Raw genomic sequence first — 25,669 nt, 5'->3', positions numbered from 1 at the left:
TATCTATGTGTCACATAATTCAGTGTTTTCCCAGTTCTGATGGTGTCTTAAAGCAGGAAAACACTCAGTTGGGCAGGACAAGGGGTTCTCCCGTCAGCTAGAGCATAAAAAGATCTAAAATTACACCTGCATTTCATACTCACAACCACTGAACGGCAGTAAAGTAACTGTTGACCAACGAGCTGCAAACGGAGATATTCATTTACAACAGAGGTGTCCGAACGTTCATTTACACCGATCAGACATATCATTGAAACCAGCTGCCTAATATTGTAAGAGCTTTGAGCCGTCGAGGCACGGACTCCACAAGTCCTCTGAAAGTGTGCTGTGGCATCTGGAACAAGACGTTAGCAGCAGAAGCTTTAAGTGCTGTAAGTTGTGAAGTGGGGCTTCCATGGATCGAACTTGTTTGTCCAGGACATCCCATAGACGCTCGATCGGATTGAGATCTGGGGAATCTGGAGGCCGAGTCAACACCTTTTCTCATGTTCCTCAAACCATTCCTGAACAATTTTTGCAGTGTGTCAGGACGCATTATCCTGCTGAAAGAATCTACTGCCATTAGGGAACACCATGAAGGGGTGTACTTGGTCTGCAACAATGTTTAGGTAGGTGGTACGTGTCAAAGTAACATCCATATGAATGCCAGGACCCAAGGTTTCCCAGCAAAACATTGCCCAGAGCGTCACATTTCCTCCGCCAGCTTGACTTCTTCCCATAGTGCTTCACTTTGCTAGGTACTAACCACTGCATACCAGGAACACCCCACAAGACCTACCGTTTTGGAGATGACCCAGTCGTCTGACCCAGTCGTCTAGCCATCACAATCTGGCCCTTCTCAAAGTCGCTCAGATCCTTAAACTTGCCCATTTTTCCTGCTTCCAAGACATCAACTTTGAGACCTGACTGTTCAGATACAGCCTAATACATAATCACCCCTTCACAGGTGGGATTATAACGAGATAATCAATGTTATTCACGTTACCTGTCAGTGGTTTTAATGTTATGGCTGATCGGTATAAAATTGTAAATAAACAGAAGGTTTTAGAATTTTGAAACCCATAAAACAAAGAAAGTGGATGTTCGATGTCTCAAATATTTAATATTGAAGATTCTGCACTGTTTCTAGGTTCCTACTCAAATACAAGCATATGTGTGATATTGACCGTGGTAACTGCTATGTACAAAAGGTCAGACGTTCTTCATGTCTAATCAGTTGTTTTTGGTTTTTTTAAAATTTTACTCTTGTCTTTAATTTATTTATTCATTTTCATATGATTCATTTACATGTGATTCATTTTCATGTGATTCATATTCATGTGATTCATTTACATGTGATTCATTTTCATGTGATTCATTTCCGTATGATTCATTTACATGTGATTCATTTACTAACTTGCTCCTCTTTAAATCCAGTTTTAGACTTTTACAAAGTCTAAGTTTTAGACTATTACAAAGGTCTTTCCAGATTATTACTTGCTACACTGTATGAGATAACCCCAGTAAAATCGCCTGAATTCTATCATATAACTTGTTCACCATGTTAGGTTTAAATCCTCTAAAAACAGATTCGCAATTAAATAACATTACTCTGTTCCAGTTCGCATCCTTCAAAGCATTGGCATGTTCTGCTTACTCTCACGATCCCCCAAACACACACACACCCAAAGTCTCCATAAACAAATGAGACAGCAGTGTCAAATGAGACTAATCAGTTCGATTGAAGCAGGTGTTCAGACGACACTCCGATGGATTTGACCTAGAATGGATCGTAAGCTTTTGCACAAACTCGTGGCATCCATGCCAGCTCGAGAGCACACTGTCATTCACTCAGCTCTATGGAAATTGCACTGCTATCTTTGCGCTTTTTGTCTGTAGACAGGACTAAACAGCATTCTGTAAATATATTTGCAGGTGTAGGCTCTCACATTTTAGCTAACGGTGTTAGCACAGTCTGCTAGGCACCCTAGTCAGGTGAAAGGAAAAATAGTACCGTGTTGGTTGACGGGCCTCCTATCAGTTTACATCTGTCGGCAAGCCGCATTTTGTCCTGTGGCTGGACTCCAATGATTTACATGTATTTACATTACCCCAAGATAGTATTATTAATACCATGGTAACAGTAATGACATGCAGCACTCAGTAACTCATCATAACTCATCCAACAGACCTAGCAGCTCCATGCTGAAGGTTTAATTCATAATAATGCTAAATAAAAGCCACTGCTTTAAAATACAGCTGTCAGGCTGGTGGGTTTGAATAAAATGTACATCTTTATATGTTTTATAATACTGTGATACTTAACTAATTCTGTAATACTAATTCATTGCAATAATAAGAATAGATCAAATCTGGACAATATTTACATGTTCACTGTTATCTGAAGTGGATCATTTACAGATTTTGGTTTTGTGAACAATGACTTAAACCACGTTTCCACCGCAGGAACTTTCCGCAGGAACTAGGGACTTTTTCAAGGTACTTGGTGTGTTTCCACTGCAGGGACCAGGGTGTAATGTAAGTTCCGGTAAAATATTTCCCCCTCAGGAAGTCCCTTCTAGGTAAGTGGTTCTTTTTTCAAAGTTCAGGACCTTTGGGGGGTGGGACTTGGGCGCTGAACATGCTGATTGGTTGAGTTCACGCAGCATTTTTTTTCAACCATTTTTTAAAAGTCTGTTGCGCTGCGTACATTAACAATCGTTTATTGCGATTCGAATCAACACAACGAATCTCCTCCATGCTTGTTGTTGTTGTTGCAGTGTCGTTATCAGATTTCAGAAAATAGACTGTCCGTTTTTTTACAGTTTTAAAACACGAACCTTGATTCCCGTGACCGGGAATCTAACCCGGGCCGCACCAATGACCACGCCCAATCCTAACCATTAGACCACCGGTTTATTTACAGCAAACGCTTTTGTTACTATTCAAAGGTTTTTTTTTGTTCCAATCAGAGCCTGCTACGTGTTCTTATAAGCCGAGCAAACATTTTACATCATTTCATCATTAAAATCAGCTTACTTTGTGTCAATAATCAGTTTGATTGTAGCATACTTCGAGGCTTCATATCCTCGCCAAGGGCCTGTCGTGCAGTCATACTGTACGTCACCTGACTAATTTATCTAATCTTCACATTACTTTAGACCGCGATGGAAACACAGACAATGAAGGTCTGGAGGAAGCAAATGGTAGCTAGAAGAAAGTTCCTGGGACTAATTGTTCCAGGTAATTTCGGTGGAAATGCGGCTTTAATTGATAAGATAAGACAATGGTTAATGGATGATAGGCACACCAGAACATGACAGGAAATGGTGTTATGGTGTGTGTGTGTATATATTAGTCCCTGTGTGCCCTCTTGCCCTCTGCATGCCCTCTTTATCCAGACACCTATAGAAATGGGGTTCTTCGATTGTTTTTTAAGGGCTCATTAGCTAATAATGAGTCCTTACTCTCCAAAAATAGTAGTCTGATGACTACAAAAACACAAAACATTATTGAAGGGTACTAGATAGGACCTTTAAGGCTTCCCTAGAGACACAACTTATTTTTCAAAAATAAGTCACAAGATCCTTGGACTACGTCACTAATATCTCCTTGGCACCGCAAATCAAACATTGTCAGGTCTTCCCACAAGAGAGCAGCAGGTATACTGTGTGTGTGTGTGTGTGTTTACAAGCTGAGCTCTCCGACAAACACCTGGAGGAACAAAACACCTGCTGTGCGCTATCACCTTGTGTGTTACCATGGACACCTGAGCTGTTTACTCAGCCATTAGCTTTCCTAAGGCTCAGCGTGTTCAATAAATCTGTTAATCCAAGGTCACGCAGAACAAACCTCTAGAGACATAGTTTACCTCTTTGTAACTGTACACCAATTATGGTAACTGAATGTGGTGTTAGCTTGTACAGTAAAATGAGATTTGTGTCAGAGGCGCCTCGCACCCCCCAAACACACACACACACATTTTGACACAACAGTAATTTGTGGTTTGGAACACATCCTGTGACTGTGTGAAGAGAAGAGAAGATCAAGAAGTACTCGGAGGCATTGAAATACATTTCTGAACCCTGTCCAAGTTCAGTCTCAGTGTTTTGGTCCTCTCGAACACTGTTTCAACAACACTCTCAGGAAAAACAGTACCGTTCCTCGTCATTGGGGTGGAACTATCAATCGTACATCTTGCACCTGGAAACATGGACATACAGTAGTGTACCTACCTCATTAAAAATGATTTAAAATACACCAATTAGTTTTTAGGGTAAAGATTTAAAGGTACACTACATGCTCAGTTCTAGGTAAAAGATCCATACTCAAGGTACGCTTGAGGGAAGCACACTAGAGACTAGGAAAGGAGCGTTTAAGTACCCTTATTTTCTGAGAGTGTATGGATGCTGAGTAGACAAAATAGAAAGGAAAAGTGGTGTTTAGAATAAACAATGTCATCGCTAGGTTTGTCTCTCCGTTTGACTGGAAAACCTTCGACAACGTCATCTTGCCGTGCCGTTTCCCTTGAACAGCAGTGAATGCAAAAATACACAACCTCTCACAGTAGTTCAACCAGTTTTCAGAAACGCACCATGGGCAAAACCAAAGCTTTTCCATAGAGCTACTGTGTAGAGAATTTATTGTGGTTTCAGGTATGCATATACAGTACAGTGCAAAAACTGGTATCTTGGTAAGGAAAACATCTCGAATATAATCAGATTCGATCTTGTATTTCCTATTATAAGATTACAATTAACCAAATATAAGATTATTAAACCTACTTCTAGAGGTCGTTTGACTCATTTCAAGCTCTATATGTTCTTGTTCTACTGGCAGATGGTTTTGCTGCTTTCTTGAAAGAAATTAGCAAGATTATCTGACAATAGAACGAGAAAACGTAGAACTTGAAATGAGTCGAAATGTAAAAATGAGTGTAAAAGTGTCAAACGTAAAAGTATATCCCCAGAGTTCTGCAACAATCTTAAGAGACCTGCATAGTGTAGATACTGTCCAGTGTAGATACTGTCCAGTGTAGATTCTGTCCAGTGTAGATTCTGTCCAGTGTAGATTCTGTCCAGTAGGCTAAGGCATATGACTTAAGTAAACTCCCGTGTTATAAACAGCATTGAACCCTGAGAAGACATCTCTCCTGCAATCTCTACATTCCACCTGTCAAAGTTAGAAACACAAACTCTCGTTCCTGGCAGTGCCTCTGATACTTTTTGGCTTGGGGAGTTGAGAAAGATGCTCGATAATTTCCCTTAAAAGTACCAATATCCTGTTAGGTTCTGTGTCTTGTCCTGGTATAACAAAAACTTTCTACTTCTACTTGCTTCTTGGGGCCTCTAGGGGTTTCTAGGGGCGGCTGTGGCTCAGGTGGTGGAGCGGGTTGTCCACTAATCGTAGGGTTGGTGGTTCGATTCCCAGCCAGCATGACACTGAACCCCAAGTCGCTCCTGATAGCAAGCTAGCACCTTTCACGGCAGCTCTGCTACCATTGGTGTGTGAGTGAATGTTTGAATGAGAACCAGTGTAAAGCGCTTTGTAACCGCTAAGGTTAATAAAGCGCTATATAAGTGCAGACCATTTACCATCTTAACCTTTTGTTGCCAATTGCATTGACTTTTAAATGCGTGTCATCCATTTCACTGGTCCCTTCTTCGAAATACTCTGGCTTTTTAAGTGAACCCGTTTGTTTTGTGTATAAAACATGTTCAAATGAACATCCACGGGTGCAGAAAGCGACGTCGGTGTTCCTAGAACATATCTGAACACACGACCGAAGAACCATATGGTATACACCTCGTTTTATGTGACCAGCAGCTTGATTTAATGACAGAATATACCTCATTCATTTTGAGCACCGTGTTGTTAAGTTGATGGAAGTTCCCTCGGACTAGGAACAATCTTTCATTTAGATATTAAAGTGTTTCCAAAAGACAAACCAGAGCGAAACACTTGACCCGATGATTGACGGATACACACCAACTCCAAAATCTGGAGTAGACGCTTTATCTTAACTTTCCCCTTCATTCTCAGCAATAAACCATGCTGAGTACAGTTTGACTGCACCAGTGGTCATTTCACCAAACACAACACAAACTCCATTATAAGAACAAATATTTCCCACCTTTGCAATAAGAAAATAGCCTTAAACGTCCAAACTATGATAATATTTCACGGTCTCTCTTGTGTAAACACAGTCCGTATCAACAGCGTAATATAATATGCGTCAGGGTAGTCACCTTGTGGGAGGGTGGGGGAGGTTGGCGAAGAATCAATCATGTATCGTTCTTTTTCTATGTATCGTTCGTTCCCTTTCTGGGAAACTCGAGAACGACTCATTGTTTTGACAGCTTTACGTTTTAACAAAGGGAGCAGACAGGCGGAGTAACTTCGCGATCGTTTACCTCAGTGAAACGGACTAGAGCTATAGTAGAAATTCTTTTTATTCCCATCACCAATAATGTGGGCTGACAGGAGCCATGGTTCATTCTCGCCTCCATCAAATTCTAAAGTTTACCCCACGGCCACCATTTTAACAAATTCCCTTCCCTCTACAACGTCTGCCCAATGCGGTGCTAGATTTATCATTTCTTTTTATAGCTTATAAGTAAAATTGGGTCCCATCAAGTTGTAAATCTACTTTCATTAGATACTTAGGATATTTTGGAAAAACTCCCCAACACAAAAGGCACATATTTGGTCCTGGTTGAATCACATCCGTTTCCGCATTCATGGAATGATGCAATCGATCTTATTTTAGGGTCATATATATATCCTACATCACTTCCTTAACCACACCTGGATGTTTTTTATGATCACCCAATTTGACTGACTCGCAGCTACTCTGATATTTAAACACGATACCGATCTGTTCACTGTCTGGTGAATGTTTTCAAACTCAAAATATCCCTTGTTTAGGACTCCTAAATTGTGAATTTCTGTGCATTTCACTCCATCTGTTGCTTCCACCACATTTTCGCCGAGCTCCACGTCAGCAGATTGAAGAATGTCATTCCCTTTCAGCCCTGTCTGAATCACGATACGCGAGAGGATTACCGGTGTCTCGAAAGCCACGAGAAAGAAGTTCCCTACATTTATGGGGGTCTTGCCCCAGAAATAGCTCCCTCCTTGACTGTAAGCTTCGTCTGGATTGTAGTTTTCAAAAATTCCAATGTCAGTGTAAACAGTGGCTGGGGGGTTATCAGCGGGATTATCGTGGAAGTCATCATCTTTGAGGCGATTGTATGTTCCCTGAAAAGAGGAATACGTTCCCATGTGCTGGAAGAGGGAAGGTCGAAAGCGGATGACCTTGTCCTGAGTTAGCAAAGTGCGGAAATGTGAAAGTAAAAAGTCACAAGGCATTTCCTGGTAAAACAAAAAGAGGAAGTGGGCCAGACGAGGGAGCTCTTTGGAGCTGTACAGTTTCCCGATATATCCCAGTTTGGAAAACTCGAGTGTCACCCATGGGGAAGATCCTTTTGAACGAATGTAACCTCGAATGGAGGACAAAAATCCTTTAGAGCAGCTCACGTCATCCTCCAGCATGAGATAATACTTGGAAAGCGTGGCACTGAAGTCCACCAGGAAGGCGTAGTCTATGTTCTGCTTGGAGCGGAACGTCACGCGATCCGGAGCATCGTTAAAGTTCCTCTTCAGGCCTGTCAGAGGAGGGTACTTTTCTTCGTCGGCGTGGATTACCAGAAGCTGACCCTGGATCAGTCTTTTCGGAAAAAGCTTGATAATGCTGGTTAGCATTTGCTGAACCCATCTCAGGTCAAAATCAGCCAGAAGAACCACAACCACCATCTCAGCAAGCTCCTCCTCTGACGACTGATTGAAAATGGAGTGAAGGGTTTGGAGAAGATAATTCTCTTTCTTCCTCTTCACAGAAGAGAGACCCACGGTGAGGAACCCTACCAAAACAAGCAAACCTGTTAAAAAACCAGTTTACCAACAAGTGCGAACGTTAACTTATTCATGAACGTCACATTTTTAAAGAATTTATAGTTATATTTAACGTGGCCGTGAAACAAGTTAATCCCTGTTATCACTTAATATCAGGTTAAAGAAACTGGACAGCTCAAACTCCTTGTACTGAAGACTTTCCAATGCTGGGAAAAAATGACTGACTGTTACAAAGCACTGACACCGGGGACAGCTTGTATACATTCGGCTAACAACAAAGGTTATAGCCTTAGCACTATAGACAATGCTAGACTCAGCATACGGTGCTGTGAAAAAGATTTCTTCTGTGTTGTGTAAAGTCATCCAACACCGATCACCCATGTGAAAATCCCCTTAAACTTAACATCTGTTTGTGCCACCTTTAGCGGCAAACGCTTCCGGTAACTGGAGATCAGTCTTTCACAACGCTGTGGTGGAATCTTGGGCCACTTTTCTTTGCAGAACTGCTGTAGTTTAGCCACAATGGGGAGTTTTCAAGCATGAACTTCCTGTTTAACGTACAGCCACAGCGTCTAAATTGGTTCAAGTCATTACTTTGACTAGGCCACTCTAAAACTTTTTTTTTTTTGAGCCAATCAGAGGTGGAATTACTCCTACGCTTTGGATCTTATTGTCTTCCTATCTTGCTAATCCAGCTGCTTAAAAACTGACTTACAAACTGAAGCCCGAACATTTTCCTTTAAGATTTTCGTGTTTCTCTCAATTACTGCAACTTGCCCAGGCCCGTTATCATTTAAAAACTGTATTTTGTGTTTACTCACGTTGCCTTTGTTTTTATCGAAGATTTTGTTTCGTTTCCGAAACAATTTAGTATGAGATATACACAAAAACAGAAGAAATCAGGATGGGGGCAAATACTTTTTCACAGCACTGTATAGCGGCCGGTTTAGCGATGTTCAAACGGGACGTTCCGAACACCTTGATGCAAGTCTTTTCATATCCTCGTTCGTGTTCCTCACTGGGGAAAATGGGGTTCAAGCTTGACGATTGTGCCAGACCGCAATTCTCCCCAGCATTTTCACTGTAGAAAAATATCTTTATTTAATGCAAATATACCAGATATACTTTTCTCTATATTAACCGGTGTTTGTTCTCACTTTGCCGAGGCGGAATATCTCCTGCTAACACTCGAACCGAAGCTCTGAGACACAGGGTATTTTGTTGAAGTTCCGGAGAGCATTTTTCACTGCTGTAGTTCCCAATAAGCCTGGCGATGTCCTACAACACACAAGAGATCAATTCAGTATGATACCATTGGAACTGGCTAATTTATTTAGCTGCTTTTGGCTCTCACTGTCGATATGATTGGGTAATTCAATCATGCATGTAATGCAATAAACAGGAAACGGAGGCTTATAAACTCAGATAAACGATGAGCAAGACTTCGCAAACAAAGGACAAAGGAACAGAAAGCTATGAATACATTTGAGAAATAAACCAATGACAAGACAGGGGTCAGAATTTGATTTGTGCCTTACAGGACTGCTGCTGTGACCACCGTGGATTTAGTACGTATCTCTCGTGACAGCTAATAACTGGTTTGCTGCCTCGTTTCTAAGCAGGTAATGATACAGGTTGAAAACCTGTAAAGAGAGCTCTGGTGCATCTGGACGAAGGTGTGAAAGCAGAGGTGGAGACTTAACTTTTCCATGAATATAACAAGGGCTAAGAGGGCAGGGTGGCTAAAAAGTGAAATTATTTCAGTGCCCTTCAGTCTGTAAAAGCCAAAAGAAAAGCCCTCTAAGATGCTCCTATGTGTGAGAAAACATGGCTCTCTAGGATGCCCTTCCAGTTGGAAATATCATCTAGGACATCTTAAACAAATCCAGAGACTTTGTGTGTTGATGAAAAAAAGAATGATACCAAAAAAAACCAAAAAAGGATAATACTATAATACAGTATTATTCACATTAAATTAAAAGTCATTTGCTTGATTTCCTAGCCAGTATTATTTTATGTCTTTTTTTTCATGCCAGATTGGTGAGACTGCCTGTCAGTCAAGCTCAGTGGGTGGGATTAGGCGTTCACTGGTGGTCTTTTATGGTCCTACTAAGCACATGATGTGTCTCATGTGTGTCATTAGGCCAGAGTTTAGTCATATGGGTAAACAGACCGTCTTATAAAACCATGTAGTCAGTAGGACGAGACAAAGCCCCAGGCTGAGAGAGCGAGAGAGAGAGAGAGAGAGAGAGAGCAAAACCAGGCTGCACATATGGGGTGGGGGACTGAAATAAAAACGGAGACACGTTTTCTGTTGAGATAAGAAAATGAATTTGTTAGAGCCTCTTAACTGCTGTGTGTGTGTCTGTGTGTGTATCTGTGTGTGTGTGTGTGTGTGTGTTACCACGGGTTCTGTTTCTTGTTCTGTCTCTTGTCCTCTCCTCATGGAGATATACAAGCAGGTGAGGATGAGCAGACCAACGAGTGTCTGTACAAGTTTTTTCAAGTGACATCTCATCTTGAAGAAGTCTGCAAAATTAAAAAGAATATTACTACCACACCCACACACACACACACACACTTCTTCCACTTCCTGTTGCACACACCCTTTATGTGAGTGAAACTGTATAAAATTGTTATTAAGTTATGTTAAAGGACATCATCTACCTTTAGTCAGTGAGCGTCACACCAGCTGCTGTTACAAGTCCAGTCCATCAGATCACACTCTGGTTTCCATCGCTTCAGTCGGTTCTCTCCTTCCTGTGTGTTTACAAGAAGAGTAACATCAGTATCGAAAGGTTAAACCAGCTAAACCAGCGCAGTGTGTTCCAGCGCAGTGCTGTAATCGTCCTGAACGGGAATCACTCCGTGTCTTCGAAGGGACACGCAACTGCAACTTCACACAAATACACCGGGGGTCAGATCACGTCAAAACACCAGCCAAGGCATGCACAGTCACAGAATCTGAAATAAATTTGGAAATGTTATGTGCATGTGGAGTAAGGGAGGGGTCTGGCTGGGGGTCTGGCTGGGGGTCTGGCTTTGTAACCAATGAGAGGTCAGTTAGGTCCTAACTGTTTCAAGTGGAGCTGGATAAGCGGACAAGAAAGAAAACATGGACAGTCGTAAAACCTGACTACATTCTAAGCTCCCGAGAGCTGAACAGTGTAAACATGTTAAAGAGGGAAAGAAAGAAAGAAAGAAAGAGAGAAAGAAAAAGAGGAAGACTACACTTACTACCCTTTTTCACACGCAATATACATTTTTAAAAATATTTTAAATCACTCTCTAAAGCTGAACAGAACAGACAGACAGAGAGACAGATAGACAGACAGATACATAGATAGATAGATAGATAGAGAGACAAATAGACAGACAGACAGATAGCTAGACAGACAAACAGACAGATAAATATAATAGCTAGACAGACAGACAGACAGATGGAATGACAGACAGACAGACAGACAGATAGCTAGCTAGACAGACAGACAGACAGATAGGCAGACAGACAAACAGAAAGATAGCTAGACAGACAGATAGAAAGACAGATAGACAGACAGATAGAAAGACAGATAGACAGACAGATAGAAAGACAGATAGAAAGCCAGACAGACAAACAGACAAAGAAAACAGGAATGTAACTGTGGATACATTGTCGTTAGAAGTGGGGTGTGTGTGTGTGTGTTAAGTTCCCTTTTTGTCCATGTCAATTTCATGATGATACACAGTCACATAGTGCCTGTTATCGTCTTAGTGGGTGACATTTTAAACTTCACAAACAGCTAATTGAGAGAAAAAAAAACACACACTATTTAATTCAACTATAAAGACAGAACCAGAACCTCTAGAACCTGGACTTCTTTACAATATCCTGAGAGCAAGTTCGCTTTTCCACAGCTGTCTCCTGAAGTATCATTCATTTTCCCCAGCAAATAAAAACTCGTTTGACCAGTTGTGTGTTCATGTCTGTCGTTTCCTCGGAGTCTGCGTGTGTAGCTGTATTGTTCTCATTCAATCATTAATCCTAAGTAAGACCTTTATCCCAGTCCGGCTTGCGCTGGAGTCCTGGGAACGCTCTGTGTGGGACACCAGTCCATTTCAGGGCACACACACATGCACTCATTCACACCTAGGGGTAAATTTAGAGTCACCCATATAGCTGTGTTTTTGGGAAGTAGGAGGAAACCACAGAACCCTGAAGAAACCCATACGGACACGTGGAGAACGTGGAGAAACTCTAACAGACGATAACACAGGCTCAGGATTGAACCGGGAACCCTGGACCTGGAGGGGGGGGGCAATTCTACCTGACCTGTATTGTTTTTTCTTTCTTTATCATGCTTTCAAAGAAGAAGAAGAAGAAGAACAACAACAACAACAACAACAACAACAACAACAACAACAACAACCACCCAGTTTGATGTTTTCTCCTTAGTCATTCAGTACATAGTGCAGGTCCTTACCTCAGTGACAGCTCCTGGACCTTGTCTCTGTATATACACACCTCTCTCTGTGTCTGTCTGTGTGTGTGCGCGCGCGCGCGCGTGCTAGAGCACTCGAGCCCTACACGTCCTGAGAATAAAAACTCGCGATCCTCTCAAATAAAACCGTCAGAAGCTCAGGATGCTCCAGCTTGGTTTTTAGTTCAGCGGGTTATCCTGGTCCACATGTCCTGGGTCCTGTTTTTTTTTGCTGACTTTTCTCTCATTTCTGCCAGAAGAATAGAGTAAAAACAACCGGTTTCTCCCGTTGGGAAAGAGCAGTGTTCGCTCGAGAGGTATCTCTCGAGCATTAGTTCATTTCCGCGTGTGTTCTCACTGATGTTCTGGTGCCTCGCGCGCTGCACACACACACACACACGAACATACACACAACCACACGCGCGCGCGCAGGATGTTTTGCATTTGATGTACAGATTACGATCCAGATAAAGAGTCAAATGACTTTGACCACCGCAGTACAATGGAGCCTAGCTTATTTGACATGAAAATTAAGAGTATGGAAATGGTGATTTTGTCCTTTCATAGAGTCAGACTTGCACATTTCAGTATAGGAAGTGGTTTTGGGGTTTTTTGTTTGTTTTTGTTTTGTTTTTGTTTTTTTACAAAATGCTGGGCTCACTCTTTTTAAAGGTGCAATACACGACTTCTTTACTATTCTTATTTCTGTAAAAAAAAATCTGAAGAATAACAAAATACAGAAAATGATAACATGGTCATTGTTTAAACCATGGCCTCAGCACCAGTTTTACAAACCGGAAATGTTTAAGATGGGCCTCCTGTCAGTCATTTTATAGCCACGCCCCAAACCCCTTCACTGCCCTTCACTTGCTCATGCTGTGTTTTTTGGGGGGAAAAAACCCCACGAAATGTGATAACACCAGGATAAACACTGGCAGTGCTGTTCCAGATGGAGTATTTTATTATTCATGAACGAATGAAACTGGACATGGAATTAGCAGTGTTGCTATTTACTATTACTATTTCACTGGCCTTCTTTACAAAGGGGAGGGGAGGGGGTGGGGAGGTTAATTGGATATAGCAACCAAGACAATTCAAGTGAAAAACTTCAAATACACTTCATTACGGACCGGAATAGTTTAGATGGGCCTCCTGTCAGTCATTTTATAGCCACGCCCCCAAGCCCCTTCACTCCCCTTCACTTGTGTTAGCAAAAATCATGCTGTGTTTTGGGGGAGCGTGGAGGGGGGGGGGTAGTATGAAATGCAATGACAGAACATAGTATATATCACTTTCAGACAGTACATATCACTTTATACACAGACCTACAAAAATACACACTGTTGATTTAATACCCAGAGTGTTGAATTTACACCCTACAGTGTTTGTATAAGTCCATTAGACACAAATGTACACACTGGGTGTTTATTCAACACTAGGGATTTTACTGTGTAGGATTACCGTCAAGCCTCCCTCACGACACGTTAATGCCAGAATTTCACATCGGAACAAAAGTTAAATATTACTTCTGCTGTGATAATTTAGGTTAATGAATACAAAAGATCCCGGTTTACATGATAACACAGAAAGCGTCCCCACTACCAAGACCAGTCTTAGTCAAACTATAAGCATTACACTGGCAAAATCTAACAGTGTTAACCCATTACACATCCAGCATATTACCGAATTATTCCCTTTAAAGCATTATTCAATAACTACTACAAATTATTCCAAGACTTCAAACAGTACAAAGCAACAGGAATGCAGGTAAGAAGTAGAGTGAGAGTGAGGAATGAAAGTCTGGACATCAATGCAGTGTCGTGTTTTTTGTAATCATATATAAAATATACAGTATATATATATACACCAGTTAATACATTTTATACACAAATATGTGGACTTCGCCCTGATGGGAATAGCTCACACATCTCACACACAAACACACACCTGAGATCATTATTTACAGTAAAGCACCAACATCTGGCTGTCAGTCATTTGATAAAAGCTCACAAGTCAAAGGCAGAGTGGTCAGTAATGAGTTAGTGCTCACACTCACCTGAGCGTTGATCAACCTGTACCCTCTCACTGCACTTGGGTTCGCAGGTGGAAGAGAGATGACGCCACACACACACACACACACACACACACAGGTGTCGTGTAAAGTAGGTAACGCTCTCTACAGGTAATGTGTAGGTTAAAACAAGGACTGTTTACCACACCCACATACACTCCTACATTCTCATTTTTAAAAAATCCACACTATTGTAACAGGACTAATTTCCTGCATACACACAAACACACACACACACACATACAGATACACTCATACAGTATCTTACTACACTCTTAAAACAGATGCGTTTAAAATAACACATCGTTTTAATTTTTTTCTTTTTTGAAGTTCATCATTTGAATTTCTAGCCTTGAAATGTTTTTTTTTTTTATTGTCCCTGTACTTTTGATTTACCGTCCACCTAAACCTGCACCACAGTTTCTGTCTGAGGTTAATTAACTGCTCACTACTGCATCCTCTATTTGCTCTAAAATTCTCTTTGTGGGAGACATTAACGTCCATTTAGATTCCCCTTCATGTACTTTGACCTGTGAATTTAAAATTTGCTTTGCAAATTTGCGTCAAACAAATGCAATAAACTCTGTGCTATAGAGGAAGCAAGGTGACTAAAATGTCCCATGCTGTAATTAACATTTACACTGTGTAGATATCTGACACACACACACACACACACCCAGACACACACAATGTGAAATTACAATTAAAAAATAAATAAAAATGACAAATAAATATTTTAGCGAAAAAATAAAAACGTTACAATAAACTAGTTGCATACATGTGCACACCCTTTTACAATGAGGCACGTGGCTGTGTTTGGAATGAACCAATCGCATTCAATCTTATGTTCAAAGGTAATTATCATACAGCCGTGCTCAATGAAATGATTCTGATTAACCCCAAATAAAGATCATCTGTTTCTGTAGGATGTTCTTAGTTTCGTCCGACTGCTAAAGCCACGGTCCTCAAAGAGCTTACAAAGCGTGTACGGTATCTCACTTGTTGTTAGGAATCGATCAGGAGAGGGGTATAAAAGAATTTCCAAAACATTAGATATACCATGGAATGACATAAAGGCCTTCATCAACAAACAAAGAAAATGGAGAACCATTGTGACATCGCCAAGAACGTCTAAGGAAGTCCCTCCAAAATTTCCAAGAAGACAAGACAAAAACTTACCAGGGAGGCTGCCAAGAGACCTATGACAACATTAAAGGAGCTGCAGGAATGTCTGGCAAGTACTGATTACTCTCTGCATGTGACAACAATCTCTCGTATTCTTCACACATCTGGGGTTCAGGGTAGGGTGGCTAGACGGAAGCCCTTTCTCATAAAAAAAAAAAACATCCAAGTTCAACGAAATCACCCCAAACCATGTGGCAAAATGTGTTATGGTCTGATGAGACCAATTCCAAAAGGTATAATAATTTCATAATCCCAAAAGATATGTTTGGTGCAAAGATAAAGCACATCACCAAAAGAACACCACCCCCACGGTGAAGCATGGTGGTGGTGGCATCATGCTTTAGGGCTGCTTTTCTCCAGCCAGAACTGGGGCTTTTATCAAGGTAGAGGGAATCGTGAATAGCTACAAATACCAGTCGATTTTAGTGCAGAACCTCCAGGTGTCTGCTAGTAAGCTGAAGGTGAAAAGGAATTTCACCTTTCAGCACAACAGTGACCCAACGCATACGTCCAAATCGACAAAGGAACGGCTTAACCAAAAGAAGATCAATGTTTTTGGATGACATAGCCAGAACCCAGACCTGAATCCAAGTAAACATCTGTGGGGTGACCTGAAGAGGGCAGTGCACAGGAGATGCACAGAAATAATTCAATACAAAATTGAACTGAAACCAGACACTGCTGTAAATCAAATTACTTTATTAATAAAAAGTTTTTATTAAGGAGAAAATAAACGGTCAGTGGTTAGGAAAGTAAATACATCATGATGAGTTCAGAGTGCGCAGGACATTTGAGACCACGGACACGAAGCCTTCGACGGCTCCTCGCTCCTCAGGGTGTTGTTTGATGGACAGTGTGACGGTGTCAGCGCTGTCCTGCAGGAGCTCGGCGAGGATCACGCTGCCACCGCTCCAGCTGTACATGTAGAGCTTCCAAGGACGAGCATCGCTCCGGCTATACGCCAAAATTTGGATCTTCACCAGCTGGAAGGCGGAGTTTAGGGTGTCAGGCGAGACGGAGGGACGAGGGACACCCAGACACTGATGATGCAGCACCTGCAGCTCCATCCACAGCTTTTCAAAGGCATCATGGGATACCAGAGGACTCAGAGATAGCCTTGGTTCTTCTGAGGCGTCAGGTGCGCCGTCAGTGTCTCCTGCGAATACGGACAGGAACGGAAATTAGCTTCAGGACATAAGCATATGACATCACCACAGTATTTTATGTAAAATGTCATTTTTTCTAACGCTCATCTAACACTCATGCAACATCTAACGCTCATCCAACATCTGTCTAACGCTCATCCAACATCGCTCATCTAACCCTCATCCAACATCTGTCTAACGTTCATCTAACCCTCATCCAACATCTGTCTAATGTTCATCTAACCCTCATCCAACATCTGTTTAACGCTCATCTAACCCTCATCCAACATCTGTCTAACATTCATCTAACACTCATCCAACGTCTAACGTTCATCCAACATCTGTCTAACGTTCATCTAACACTCATCCAACATCTGTCTAACGTTCATCTAACACTCATCCAACATCTGTCTAATGTTCATCTAACACTCATCCAACATCTGTCTAATGTTCATCTAACACTCATCCAACATCTGTCTACTGCTCATGTAAATAAGATAAAATAAAATATAGAGCACGGGGTATCTAGCGTACCTTCCTTCAGGGTTCCATTCTGAAAGGCCTGATCCGGATCATTTATTCTGATTTCTTCATCTCCGTCCGAGATCTCTCCAGGAACGTCCTGCGCATGGCTCTCAGCTCCTAAAAGAGGATCCAGCGTGTTAAAACTGGAAGCCCAGTGATTGACGGGTTCCTCGGTTCGTCCGGTAATGATTGTCATGGACGGGTCTGATTTAGGTCCCAGGAGAACCTTGCGGGTTTCGTTCACTCCACACTGCAGGAGTCTGTAGTGGAGCAGCGCTCGATCCCGTACACACATATCGCTGTCATCCTCTGTGGAACAAACAGAATCAGAAACTCCAGATTCACCAAAGATCACAGACACGCTCACACACCGTAGCTTGTGCTGAGCTAGCTAAATCTATCTGAGCTCTCCAAGCAGCCGTGAGTGAGCCTGCATCCCCTGAGAGGACAGGATTCTCATGAATCCTGCAGAAGAATGATGTCAGCTGTGAGCTACTGTGTAACCAAAGACAAATTAGTGAGTTTACTAGTGAGCTGATTCGGAATGATCTAACTAAGCATGGAAAATGTTTTTAGCTGGCACATTTTTTCCCCTTAAGTCTTACGTACCGATGCAGTAGTGTAAGAGACGGCCCAGCATGTCCTGAGTCTCTGCTGGCCGAGACAGGAATAATTTCAGCGACGCTGTGAGCAGTTCCATCTTCACTGCAGAGGAGATCTCCATCTTTATTCCATCTATGAAGCCCTCCAGCACATAGGGGGCGCTACTGATCTGCTCTCCGTGCACTCCAAGTAGCCACAACAGAGCCTGTTTTCCCTGAGAGAGAGAGCATGAGGGAGACGTACAGTCCATTTTGTAAAAGGCAGGACAACAATGACTTGAAGTCTGAGCAGTAATATTTACTCAATCCCTCATTTAACATCTGTTTAACATTCATCTAACACTCATCCAACATCCGCCTAACGTTCATCTAACACTCACCCAACATCCGTCTAACGTTCATCCAACACTCATCCAACATCTGTCTAACGATCATCCAACACTCATCCAACATCTGTCTAACGTTCATCTAACACTCATCCAACATCCATCTAACGTTCATCTAACACTCACCCAACATCCGTCTAACGTTCATCCAACACTCATCCAACATCTGTCTAACGTTCATCCAACACTCATCCAACATCTGTCTAACGTTCATCTAACACTCATCCAACATCCGTCTAACGTTCATCTAACACTCAACCAACATCTGTCTAACGATCATCTAACACTCATCCAACATCTGTCTAACGTTCATCTAACACTCATCCAACATCCATCTAACATTCATGTAACACTCACCCAACATCCGTCTAACGTTCATCCAATACTCATCCAACATCCGTCTAACGATCATCTAACACTCACCCAACATCCTTCTAACGTTCATCCAATACTCATCCAACATCCGTCTAACGATCATCTAACCCTCATCCATCATCCGTCTAACGAGCATCCAACACTCATCCAACATCCGTCTAACGTTCATCTAACACTCATCCAACATCCGTCTAACGATCATCCAACATCTGTCTAACGATAATCCACTCATCCAACATCTGTCTAACGATCTTCCAACATCTGTCTAACGATCATCCAACATCTGTCTAACAATCATCCAACATCTGTCTAACAATCATCCAACATTTATCTAACGTCTAACATTCATCAAACACTCATTTAAAGTCTGTCTAACGCTCACCTAAAATCTGACTAACTTTCATCTGACTCCACTGGCCATCAACATTTATCTAACGTTCATCTAATGTTTATATACTGAACATCTAACACCCATCTATAACGTTCATCTAACATACATCTAACGTTCCTCTAACATTATCCAACATTCACCTAACACTCGTCTAACATACATCTAACGTTCCTCTAACATTATCCAACATTCACCTAACGCTCGTCTAACATACATCTAACGTTCCTCTAACATTATCCAACATTCACCTAACGCTCGTCTAACATACATCTAACGTTCATTCATCCTTCATCTAGCGCCCATCTAATGTTCATCTAACACTCATCTAAAGTCTAACGTTTATTTTTTCTCTTTAGTGATTTTAGTGTTCAATATCTTCGTTCAATATCTTCGTCTTCTTTGTACGTGTGTGTGTTCAGGTGTCTATGTTTTGAGATTCCCTACCTCATCATCCTGAGGGAGATCGTCACAGCCCTCGACGGCACGACACACAGCCGCAGTGCTTTGAGGGCAAAACCATACCAGGTCTCTGTACGTCTGTAACACAGCTACACACACACACACACACACACACACACAAAATGGTGCTAAATAACAACATATGTTTTGATCCGTTTATTATTAAAGTTCAATTATATGGAGCGTCCGTTACACAAGTCCCTGTGAATGAGCTGTTTCTATAGAAACGATAACGCATAAATATGCAGTCGGGTCCATAAGTATTCGGACAGTGACACGATTTTCGCAACTTTGCCTCTCTACACCACCACAATGGATCTGAAATGAAGCAATCAAGCAGTTTTCCCCAGGAAGTCTCCCATCCAGGTACTGCCCAGGCTCAACCCTGCTTAGCTTCGGTGGGAAACCAGGCGAGAACGGCAGGGAAATGTAGCTCTGGCTACGTTTAAAATTATGATAGTTTGTCCAATTCCTTTTTATTCTTTTTCACTCTAAAGTCTAGGTATAGTGGACTGGGATGGGCAAAAATGCTGTTAATAATATTTTATATTATTTATCTGAAACATGCATGTATGTTGTGAAGTATGAAGGAAACTTTACCTGTGTTTTTAGCCTGATTTGATATACATATCTGTAAACGTAATATTCCCGGGACACGCGTGTGCCGATTATTAACCGATAAATAAACCCCTTCATGTAAACATAAAAGTGTCAAATTCAGAGCTCCATCAAACTTGTTTAAAACTAAAGCAAACGTCTTGGACTACGTCTGCCGTCACCTGATTGGCTAAACTCGGTGTCTCATTTGCATAAAGTTAAGCTCGACTGAACGTTTCACAACACACAGTGAGTCAGATTTCAGCATGTTTACAAAAGGAAAAGTAGAGAGCAAATCTTTACAGCCTGAAAGTGTTACCATACTCCTAAATCTGGATCATATTAGCATTGATCATGAGTGTGATATATTAATATTGGCACCCCCTGGATAAAAGGAAATGAGACAGCGGTGAATGGATTCAGTGATTACGGAGTGATGTGTGTGTGTGTGTGTGTGTATTTCTCTCTTACCAGAAGTGATATGCTCCTGCTTTAGTGCCAACAATCCTGTCAGAATCTCCAAACACTTCTCGGTATACGTTCGCCCGATGCGCCCTTCACAGGAGGAGAGTCTTTTTAAATCAGTCATGTTGATTAATCGTGGTCTGATTAATTGGGCCAGGTTTTACTCCGTACCATAAGCATGGATTAAGTACGATCGCTTCTGTATCCCGCTACAGACGAACACATCGCATGCTGGATATGTTTAAAAGTATAAAAGTGTCCTTGTAAACAGGTCATTGTTTAAAATACACCTGCAGTTTTACCTTCATTAACTATGCAAGCTTTCACGAATATGCAAATTTACAAACAAAAACACAGCTGTTGTGTAGGTGAGACAAATCTAGGTAAAACTTCCATCTCACACACACACACACACACACACACACACACACACACACACACACACACTTTCTTTCTCTCTCTCTCACACACACACACTCCTTCATTAAAACTGAAAGGCCACCAACTAACACCCAGGTTGCGAAATACACCACTGAAGGATTCCCCCCTAATCAATCAGTAAATTTGCATTAAATGTTATTAGTAGTGTCTAAACTTTTGACCGGTAGTGTATATATCCAAAATATCTTTTACATGACTCAGAAAGTTAATCTCAGTACTTTTTTGGTTGTGGTATATTTCATTAGACGTCTTTGTGAATGTGAAACGTTAAACGTATACATTTTAATCCACGCTTTTCTTGTACGCAATATGAATGCATTTTAGGATTTTTACCTCATTTTTCTTATCTAATCTGGTCAAGCACTAACACGCTTCCTCTGAGATACGTGCGGCTCTGCGACTGTGTCTTTCTGAACCAAACGTGAAGAAACAAACGTTTGGCTTTTTAGAATAATTAAAAATGCAAGCGTATCAGTGTAGGAATAAATGTGTATGCGTTACACGGTGTGTGTTTCTTAAGCACAGACTCATTGTGTTACCTATCGCTTTAATGGCTGCCTGTGCAAGTTCAGTAGAGACGTCAGTGCAGTAACCCTTCAGTTCCTCCAGGATCAGCGATACGTTCTCGTCGTTCACCAGCTCCGCCAGAATCTCAATTTTGCGGAGTTTGACGTATGCCGGCTCAGAGAATGCGCAGAAGAAGCGTTTGTAATGGCTGCCGTACGCGGTCGGCTGACTGCGGAGAACCTGCTGCACGTGGCAGAGTGCTGTGAAGCGCATTTCCCGTGCTGCAGCACCGCAGGCGGCCAGCAGGGGGCCCCGAGCGCGCGTGAGGGCGTCAGCCTGCACCGTAGGGTGGGCGGAGGCTAAATGAAGGAAAAGCCGGAGTGTGGCGGCCATGACAGGTGGCTGAGCGCTGAGCAGGAAGGTGTCGATCAGGCTGAGGATGTCGAAGAGCTCGTCGTCGTTACGGGGACGATAACGCAGGAGGAACGTTAGAACTTCGCTCTGAGACCAGCTGTCCAAATCCTTTAGCCTAGAATCGGGGAAAAAATTATTAAAGATGAATAACGTAGGGGGAAATGTTTATAAACTTCTTCTGAAACAATATGAGTCTCGATACATGAGCACCACGTTACAAGTTACATATAAAACAGTGGCCACGCCTCCTTCACTGGAACTGACAGGTACAGAGAGGCCACACCTCCTTCACTGGAACTGACAGGTACAGAGGCCACACCTCCTTCACTGAGACTGACAGACACAGAGGCCACACCTCCTTCACTGGTACTGACAGGTACAGAGGGCACACCTCCTTCACTGCGACTAACAGATGTAGAGGCCACACCTCCTTCACTGGGACTGACAGGTACAGAGGCCACACCTCCTTCACTGGGACTGACAGGTACAGAGGCCACACCTCCTTCACTGGGACTGACAGGTACAGAGGCCACACCTCCTTCACTGGTATTGACATGTACAGAGGCCACACCTCCTTCACTGGGACTGACAGGTACAGAGGCCACACCTCCTTCACTGGGACTGACAGGTGTTCTCCTTAATTGGGAGTGACAGACACCGAGGCCACACCTTCTTAACTGAGACACAGAGGCCACACCACCTTCACTGCAACTGACAGAAAGAGGCCACGCCTCCTTCACTGAAAGACACAGGAGGCCACACCTCCTCCTTTTTACTTTGATAATAAATATTCTGATTCTGACCAGCTGGTGCTGTCCAAAAGAAAAGCAAGAGAGCTGTAGAGGAATCAGACCTGTTGATGAGGTGGTGTGCGATGGGTTTGTTGATGACGACGCCTCCTTCATGGTGTAAAATCTCTTCCAGAGCACGCAGACAGTTTACCATCACTACAGGGTCAGGGTCTCTCAGTAGATTGTACAGCTCGTTCACCACGCCGCCATCTGCAGCAAAAACATCATCGGCATCAGCATCCACATCAAGGGACTCAAAGAAAATAAGCAACGGGTGAGAAAGACGATAACGCAGGAGGAACGTTAGAACTTCACTCTGAGACCAGCTTTCAGAAGGAAAGAACAGAAAGAAAGAATGTAAGGAATGAAGGAAACGAGGGAGAGAGAGGGAAAAGAAATAAAATAGAATAGATTTAAAGAAAGAACGCACGGATAACGGAAAAAATTATAACAAATGTGTGTCTGGATATTTATTATTACTTTCTGTATTTCTTTCAGCTGCGTCAGGTTTATTGGAGCGACTGAGGCTTTGTCGCCGCCCTTGTGGTTCAAAACTGTTCTACACATACTGTATACTGAACATTAACCTGTAAATCTATATAATACACTCTAATATATTGATATTTAATTATCTATGTTTTATGTTACTAAATGTATTATTAGATTTAGATTTAGATTTAATAAAACAGAATATTTTTTCACGATTAACGACACAGAAGTGTGCAGTTCTTCAATACGAGAGAGGAGAGGCGATACAGTCGTGTGCTCTGACTGTTAGACCCGTCTGTGAACTCCATACCGATCTCAGCGTTGGGTTGGAGGCTGTGTATTTTGGCACATCCTAACACGGCCACTCTCCTCACGTACGCCGATTTATCCCGCAGAGCGTTCATGACAGGCTGATGGATGTACTCGATTATTCCAGGCATCCTGCGATCAAAGGAAAATACGATAATATGATAATCCGACACACCTCATCGAGGTGGCGCCATCTTGTGGCGTACAATAGACAGCGCTACATCAACGGGCTGTTTCTACATCGGCGTCCGTACCTGAGGTTGCACATGTTGCGGAGCGCCAGGCCACGGATCATGGGGTTGGGATTGTCGCAGTCCTTCCTCAGGGTGTTTATTGCGAGCAGAGCCATGTCGGGTTTCGCTCCGGCGAACGTCACCATGTAGAGAAACACCAGCTTCTTCTGCACCACGTCCACCGTCGCGCTCGCCTTCACCATCTCCATAAACACACTCGACACGTCCACACCCTCCGTCATACACCTGCAAATTACACACGCATGCACACCGAGACGTTTTTATTCAACATTTTATATGCATAACAAAGTGAATGAAATGATAAATAGTGCGGCAAGCAGCAATCATCGGGGTCCAAGCACTTTTCTTCAAATGCTCATTAAATAAAAGCACAAATGTAGCTGATAGAGATTAATAGTATTGTGTGTGTGTGTGTGTGTGTGTGTGTGTGTGTGACAAGCAGGGTGACCACTTTGTTACCATGGCACTGACCTGATCACCCGTGTGATGTAATTTCTGTAGCGGAGCCGGTCTGCTTGGACATTCGGATTGGACAGCGCCCTCTTTAAGTCCTTCACCGTCTCCTCACACCCAAAATACGGCATCGTCTCGCTGAGAGCAAACAGGACGAACGGTAATCAGTGCAAGATTTCACACACACACACCAGGTCACAAACACACATATAAATAAATAAATAAATAAATAAATAAAATACTGGAGGAATAAAATACTTTTTGATGTGCTGTTCTAAAAAAATAATCAGCTTCAGCTAGGTAACTCCACTTCTCCTCGTTGTAGATTATTTTCTTATAACTGCACATCCCTAAGTGTATTATTCCTTATATATTTCATATTAGTCTATACCAGTGAATGTGTGAATGAATGCTATGACACAGTTTGAAGATACTAATTGTTAGTAAACATGCTTAATTTGTTAGCTAGCAACGCTAAAGCCATAAACATGCCCTAGATGATGGATCATAATTGATGTAAATGTTTGTTTAAAAAAAGAAAGAAAAAAAAACGTTTAATTTGATTGTCATAAGAACTGCTGTTAGAATAGTTGCTAGGCGGATCGTCATCCTGATTCAGCCAATCAGATTAGGAACACAAACCGGAAGCGGTGCAGGATGTACGAAGGATACAGAATACGCCATGACACCGGCTAACTAGCCGGTTAGAGATTAACGCAAAGCCAAAACTCTCGGTTTTAGACTGTTTGTCATAATTTATCGCATAACCACCGAGTTAAACAATACCTTACCTGATTAGTTACTTAATCCCTTTGAAAATATATACAGATTTTTTTCTAATGTAAGCATCGGGTGGAAAATAGGTTTAAAATCTCTTTATACATTTTGTTTATGTAGAGGCAGACTACGGAGTGAAGCCGGAAACAAGCCCAAGACTTCCGGTTGTGTTACAATTCAACATAAAAGTCGTTACTACTCGTGCGAAACGTAAAAGACTGGTGACACAATTTAAGAAGAAAAATAAATAAATAATATGTTTGTGTTTGGTACATACACACGGTACTATTAATACAGATGTCCCTGACAACATCTGTAGTCCCATTTCGCAACTTGTTAACAACTGCCTTTTTCAATACACGTAAAAGCTTTAAAAAAAAAGTCACGAGTGCGGTATCACCGTTGTATTTTACGTCGTAGAATAAAAGGTGAAAATATTTCGAGCTTGTGTTCACCACAGACCTTATTTCAGGTTTTTAACCAAAATCCCATAAAATCAAATCAAATCAAATCAAATAAAACCCATTGACTTAAGGACTATGGAACCGGAAGAGCTAAAATGCTAACTCGCTTCCGGTCTTTGGCATACAATTTTTATTTATTTTTTATTATTTTAATGTTTTATTTGAACGTTCAGTTTACAGTATGGTACAACCAAAATAGAACATAAACAATAAGTA

General features: G+C 41.9%; 2 protein-coding genes across 5 annotated transcripts; both read right to left on the bottom strand.

Annotated features, from left to right (window-relative positions):
- Positions 1 to 975: 975 nt before the first annotated feature.
- zgc:101663 (alpha-1,3-mannosyl-glycoprotein 4-beta-N-acetylglucosaminyltransferase C) lies at positions 976 to 14,449 on the bottom strand. 2 transcript variants are annotated; one of them, XM_053642635.1, is made up of 5 exons: positions 14,410 to 14,449; positions 10,561 to 10,653; positions 10,298 to 10,422; positions 9,051 to 9,171; positions 976 to 7,901 (listed from the first exon to the last, which is right to left on the bottom strand). In XM_053642635.1, the coding sequence occupies exons 3-5, from the start codon at positions 10,409 to 10,411 to the stop codon at positions 6,769 to 6,771; spliced, it is 1,368 nt and encodes a 455-aa protein (XP_053498610.1). In that variant the 5' UTR covers positions 10,412 to 10,422; positions 10,561 to 10,653; positions 14,410 to 14,449; the 3' UTR covers positions 976 to 6,768. The 2 variants fall into 2 exon arrangements, with proteins under 2 accessions (XP_053498610.1, XP_053498609.1); XM_053642634.1 differs by lacking the exon at positions 14,410 to 14,449 and adding an exon at positions 12,357 to 13,619.
- A 1,741-nt stretch (positions 14,450 to 16,190) lies between these two features.
- On the bottom strand, positions 16,191 to 25,477 carry ap4b1 (adaptor related protein complex 4 subunit beta 1). Of its 3 annotated transcripts, none has more exons than XM_053642631.1 (11): positions 24,471 to 24,489; positions 24,231 to 24,350; positions 23,760 to 23,984; positions 23,507 to 23,637; positions 22,770 to 22,917; positions 21,535 to 22,031; positions 20,561 to 20,644; positions 19,478 to 19,581; positions 17,889 to 18,096; positions 17,289 to 17,588; positions 16,194 to 16,765 (listed from the first exon to the last, which is right to left on the bottom strand). In XM_053642631.1, exons 2-11 carry the CDS (start codon positions 24,341 to 24,343, stop codon positions 16,371 to 16,373), a joined length of 2,205 nt encoding a protein of 734 aa, XP_053498606.1. In that variant the 5' UTR covers positions 24,344 to 24,350; positions 24,471 to 24,489; the 3' UTR covers positions 16,194 to 16,370. The 3 variants fall into 3 exon arrangements, with proteins under 3 accessions (XP_053498608.1, XP_053498606.1, XP_053498605.1); XM_053642630.1 differs by lacking the exon at positions 24,471 to 24,489 and adding an exon at positions 25,004 to 25,477 and having other exon boundaries at positions 16,195 to 16,765; XM_053642633.1 differs by lacking the exons at positions 23,760 to 23,984; positions 24,231 to 24,350; positions 24,471 to 24,489 and adding an exon at positions 22,142 to 22,655 and having other exon boundaries at positions 16,191 to 16,765.
- Between the last annotated feature and the right edge of the window lie 192 nt (positions 25,478 to 25,669).

This window comes from Ictalurus furcatus, chromosome 15 (assembly GCF_023375685.1).
Source record: "Ictalurus furcatus strain D&B chromosome 15, Billie_1.0, whole genome shotgun sequence".
Classification (NCBI taxonomy): Eukaryota; Metazoa; Chordata; class Actinopteri; order Siluriformes; family Ictaluridae; genus Ictalurus; species Ictalurus furcatus.
This window is presented reverse-complemented; position numbering and strand designations above follow the sequence as displayed.